The sequence below is a fragment of the Polypterus senegalus genome, chromosome 7 (assembly GCF_016835505.1).
Source record: "Polypterus senegalus isolate Bchr_013 chromosome 7, ASM1683550v1, whole genome shotgun sequence".
Classification (NCBI taxonomy): Eukaryota; Metazoa; Chordata; class Cladistia; order Polypteriformes; family Polypteridae; genus Polypterus; species Polypterus senegalus.
The window spans coordinates 157,374,677-157,380,676 of NC_053160.1; the positions used below are offsets into that span (position 1 = coordinate 157,374,677).

The 6,000-nt window shown below is 36.1% G+C and overlaps 1 protein-coding gene across 1 annotated transcript in view; it reads left to right on the forward strand.

Annotated features, from left to right (window-relative positions):
• lrrc2 (leucine rich repeat containing 2) overlaps positions 1 to 5,734 on the forward strand; it is a 130,928-nt gene extending 125,194 nt beyond the window's left edge. The window contains exon 9 of the mRNA XM_039759434.1: positions 3,353 to 5,734. Within this exon, the coding sequence (XP_039615368.1) occupies positions 3,353 to 3,402 (50 nt within the window). The 3' untranslated portion in view covers positions 3,403 to 5,734. The remainder of the gene's footprint in view (positions 1 to 3,352) is intronic.
• The last annotated feature ends 266 nt before the right edge of the window (positions 5,735 to 6,000 follow it).

The window sequence follows — 6,000 nt, forward strand, 5'->3', positions numbered from 1 at the left end:
AGTTTTCTCTTTGAGGTTTTCTCCAGTTAGAAAATGTTATCTAATGTGGCAAAATGTCTGCTTTATCTTGATTCCTTCCTTCATATCAACAAAATCTGAAATTTCAATAAAGTCATGTGGGCTTTTCATAGCCACTGGATATAGCAGATGACATGACAGGTCTGCTAGTTAATGACTTCTGATGACGCCTCCTCTGCATGGCATCAAATCTCAATATAGACTCTTTCATTTTCTTTAAGAATTCATAAGAATTACTTCTGGGTGCTTTGAAATCACTATAGTTTTTTTCTTGTCTGACACTTCTTTTCTTGTCTTGACTCTTTGGAACAAAAAAAAACCCAACTTACATATACCATTCGACTTCACTTCTTCATGTCTAGTTATGCAAGATGTTGAGTTTTTAGGGGTTCCCCCCAACTTTTTGCTATCTAGAGTCAAGTAAAAACTACATTTGTAGGCCATTTTGAACCATATTTTCTGCAGGAAATGATCATTTTCTGATAAATAGTAGGCTTGTAGATGTCTTCAGTAAAAATGGTCAGAAGGAACTGAAGTTGTGCAAGCCACATTGACTGACCCCAGAGGTTTACCCTCTAATGGGATATGAGAGCTCAAAGTTACTCCTTTCCACAAAACATAAAAATGGGCATTGACAATATAGGCATTTTGAGTTACATTTTATGCTATTTCAAGGTTGTTGATCACAAATATGATATTTTTGATATTTATTTTTTTACTGGTGGTCCTAGACCTCTAAGAGCCACTCCCAGAAGGTTAACAAACACAAATTTTAAACATAAGCGTGTGGGGTATCATTTTAGACTATTTCAAGGTCAATGATTATGAATATGATGTTATTTTTCATCTAGCCTACTATGGACCTTTATCAGAGGGTGAACATTTCTATTACAATCAAGAATATTAACACATTAAACATTTTGGTCGATGCACACATATTTTTATATTTCAAATATCTGACACAACTATTCATTTTTATTATGTACTTCTACCGCAATCAATACATTTTTTTATGAACACCCTAAATTAAGTGCCCTACGTTAATTCCGACTTTTTTATGCATTGAATCATTATATTGCTGGTTTGAAAAGCATCTCTTTAACCTTAAAGGAATGAATTAAAAAGGTGGTGACAAATGTGTGTATGCATGTCTTGAAAATATTAAAAATGTAAATGAAAATCGAAGAACACAGCTTCATTGTAGAAGTGGGCTGTTGTGCTATAAGCGGTGCAAACTCTGGAAGCCATTTAAACTTTAACAAAACTTTCTTCCATTTTTCAGGCTGTCTAAAAGTGACTTATAATTGAATTTGTTAGGCACTGTATGTAATAAGTATTGATTAATTAATCTGAACAGGTAGCCTTTTGATTAAAAGCATTATTGATCTAGTAAAACCACTTGCATTTTATGCAATTCTATTGCTTCTGTGATGGACAAATATATATATATATATATTTAACCCAGCAGAGTTCCAAAATCATAATAAACTGCATTCAACTAGAAATTAATCTACAGGGTGGGCCATTTATATGGATACACCTTAATAAAATGGGAGTGGTTGGTGATATTAACTTCCTGTTTGTGGCACATTAGTATATGTGAGGAGGGAAACTTTTCAAGATGGGTGGTAACCATGGTGGCCATTTTGAAGTCGGCCATTTTGGATTCAACTTTTGTTTTTTCAATAGGAAGAGGGTCATTTGACACATCAAACTTATTGGAAATTTCACAAGAAAAACAATGGTGTGCTTGGTTTTAACGTAACTTTATTCTTTCATGAGTTATTTACAAGTTTCTCTTTGTTTACAGCCATTGACATGTCGCAGAGGTTAACACGTGAGGAGTGGATAGAATTGTGTTGATGTCTGGTGAACGCAGTAACTGGGTCATTGCAGCAGATTTCAATGCAAAACACCCTATGAGACCACCCATCTCCCATGCTACAGTTAGCAAACTGCTTGCTAAGTTTCGTGAAACTGGTTCAGTGTTGGATTTGCCAAAATGTGGACTCATGAAAACTGTCGCTAATGATGAAACATCAGTGGCTGTCCTAGCTTCATTCAGCAAGAGCCCACAGCGTAGCACTCGCCGCATGTCACTGGAGAGTGGCATTAGTCGAGCATCCCTTCGGCGGATATTAGCTACTCACAAATGGCACCCTTACAAACTCCAGCTACTGCAGCATCTCAACGAGGATGACCAAGATCGGCGCACTGAATTTGCAGAATGGGCAAAACAAAAATGGAACAGGACCCTCATTTTACGCAGAAGATTTTGTTCAGTGATGAGGCAAACTTTTATGTGAATGGTGAAGTTAACAAACAAAACCACCGCTATTGGTCTGACACTAACCCACATTGGATAGATCCCTCCAAGACTGTTGGAACAAAAAAAATGATGGTATGGTGTGGTATATGGGGTACAAAGATAGTGGGGCAATTCTTCATCAATGGAAACCTCAAGGCCACTGGATATGCGAAATTGCTACATGATGCGTTTCCCTCTTTATGCACTGAAGCTGGCACGTTCCCTGAGTTTTTCCAGCAAGATGGTGCACCACCACATTATGGGTGTCAGGTCCGAGCATTCCTAGATGAACAGTTTTCTGGAAAGTGGATTGGTTGTCGTGGGCCAGTTGAATGGCCCCCAAGGTCTCCCGATCTGACCCCCTTAGACTTTTATCTTTGGGGTCATCTGAAGGCAATTGTCTATGCTGTGAAGATACGAGATGTGCAGCACCTGAAACTACGGATACTGGTAGCCTGTGCTAGCATTTCTCCTGCGGTGTTGCTATCAGTGTGTGAAGAGTGGGAGAAGAGGGTATCATTGACAATCCAACACAATGGGCAGAACATTGAACACATTTTATAAGTGGTCAGAAACTTGTAAATAACTCATGAAAAAATAAAGTTACGTTAAAACCAAGCACACCATTGTTTTTCTTGTGAAATTCCCAATAAGTTTGATGTGTCAAATGACCTTCTTCCTATTGAAAAAACAAAAGTTGGATCCAAAATGGCCGACTTCAAAATGGCCACCATGGTCACCACCCATCTTGAAAAGTTTCCCCCCTCACATATACTAATGTGCCACAAACAGGAAGTTAATATCACCAACCATTCACATTTTATTAAGGTGTATCCATATAAATGGCCCACCCTGTACAAAAACTACTCAGTGGATAAGCCTTATGTGATATGAGGCAACAAATCACTTATTATAGAGTGCCTTTATTTGATAGGTTTACAAATACAGAAATAAGACGTGAGTCATAAAATAGAAGACATGTTTTAAAGAAGATATTAACGGTCCTGTTTTTTGAATTTTTTTCAGAGTCAGCCCCCTGCTACACTATGAAGGTATCACTGAGCTGTCAGTTATGACACACTGACATGGAACTATTCAAGAGAAGTATGCATAATTATACTGGATTGAAGATTCTGGAAAGACAAAGTAAATTTGTTACTAATTTTAAACAAGTACCGAAGTCTTGTGATGGGCTTATGCCATACCAGAATTTAAAAATGTATGGGAGTTAAATAATTAAAAATCACTTTGATATTTTTTTTATATATATTTTCTCTGTGGCACACTGGCATAGTGAATAATGTTGCCGTCTCACAGAGTTAAAGTTCTGCATTTGAATCCCTTGCTTGGTCACTGTCTGTGAAAAGTCTGCACATTCTCCCTGTGTCTATATGGGGGTATTTCCAGGGTGTTCCAGGGATCTTCCAACATCCCAAAGCTATATGTGTTAGGTGAACTTGCAGTTCTGAACTGCCCCTGTATATATGAATGCATACACACACACACACACACACACACAGGCAAATAGCTTAAATAGCTTTTAAAACACTTTTGATATAAAATTTGTCCACTTAGTCAAACTCAAGGACACGTGCAAGTCTAAGAGTCCATTGCCGGTAGCCCACAGTCATCCTGTTTGCACTGTTAGTGACCGGCATGTCGTAATTTGAATTTTATTGTCTGAAGGGAGCAATCCCTCACAGATTTACAGAGAAACATTAGCACAATATGCTTATTAGACAAAGAAAGGAGTAAAGAGAAGTGTGGAAAGGTTAGGAGTTGTGTCTGATGAAAGCCGTATGGTCCATCAGGTCACTTTAGGAACAGTAAGAATTATTTAAAAATGTATGTTCTGATTTACAATTTACTGATTGTAATGCAATCTGTAAAATCAATACAGTATATTTCAAATGCAGGAGACAGTATTGACAAACAAGCTGTTTGGGAGAAGTATTTGAAAAAGAAAGGATACAATTTTGAAAATAAATGCAAATATTTTTCTAAATGTTTTGTGATAAATTACATTTACTTTTCTTTTGCTTATAAAGAGCATAAAATATATTTATATGAAATGCATCAATTTTTCAGTCCATCTATTTTCTTAACCTGCTAATCAAGAGCTGGGTCACAGGTAAGCTGGAGCCTATCCCAGCAAGCACCGGGTGCAAGACAGAAACAATATATTAAATAGTTATTTCAGAAGATGCAAACAACTTTTGAAGACATAAATAATGAGAAATTTGACAGTAGAGGAGTTTGGCAGATGTCTTTCAAGTTATTAAGGGAGGTCAGGGGCTTGTAAGTAGAGGCCATGTGAAGCAATTCTATCCAAGATTTCAGGTGACTTTTTAGTAATGCGATCTTTTTATGAAACAAAAGCACAGCAGCATTCCCTTCTGTGTCTCTCATCTCCGATATATGCTGCTACTTTAAACATTAGTTAGCAGTCAATCATGAACCCTCCAACCATTTCAGAAATAACATAGCAACAGACCTTTGTCACAATGTCTTTTACAAGACATATGAACCAATTGAATAGCTTTTCTCAATTACATTAAGCGTATTTCCCAAAAGCAGCTATATTTCCATACTAACTTTAACATCCACAAAGCAAAATAATCTCAACGCATGTGTTGTGAGCAATTAAGACGTATCAAGGCTAAATATGGATGATGTATTGGTTGGCACACTGTGGCCCAAGCACAGTCTGGGTGAGCTGATGCCTTTGTGGGTTTTCTTTAAGAACAATGATGATGATTTGGACTCACATGTGAAAATCTTGTAGGTCAAGTTGAAAAGAACTTTAAATTGGACAGTGCAATGGAGTGTGGGTAAGTGAACCATGTAATGGATAGCATTCCTTCAAGGTTTGGTTTCTGTCTTGTTCTCTTTGAATCCTTAAATGTTCAATCATAGGAAGCAAACTAAAAGAACATCTCTTTTTACAGACAAGTGAAAAATACAACATTTAGGGATGTGCCGGGTATGAAAAATGTATGGATTGATTTGTTTGTGTCTCCATCTTGCATGGAAAGTTTTACATAGATATTTTTGAAGTTTCCATAAGGTGAATTATTTCTTTTGTATTAAGTTGTACAGCAGTAATTTTTTATTCTGTGTGACACATTCATTGTATTAGTAATTAAATCATTCATTGATGGATTGTACAAATGAAATTCTGCATGCTGCTATGCAAAAATGTAAATGCTTTATTTTTTTACCATCATTTAAAGATGTTTTCATTCAAGTTACTTTCCAGTTTAAACCAAAGCATTATTGTTTTATTGTTATTGTCTAAATCTGATTGTTTTTTTCTTAGATTTTAAAAATATATATAGTCATTTGATATTTGGGAACAGATTTTCCTGTTGCCTATGAGTACAGCAAATAAAGTTAAGCTACGCAAAACCTGAAAATTGTCACCCTTTTTATGAAGGGAGTAAACATTTTGAAAAGGATAATGAACATTTATAAAAGAAAGCTTGCATCACAGGCATCTATAGCATAATTCTAATAAATATTGTAATCTACATCTTAACACATAAAAGACTGGTCTTCATTGTTAAACCAACATCTCTTCAGAAAAGATTTACTGGTTATATCCAAATTAATGATGATTTAAAACAAGGAGGCAGAGATATTTCACACTTCTAAAGGGAGAATCCTGGCAAACA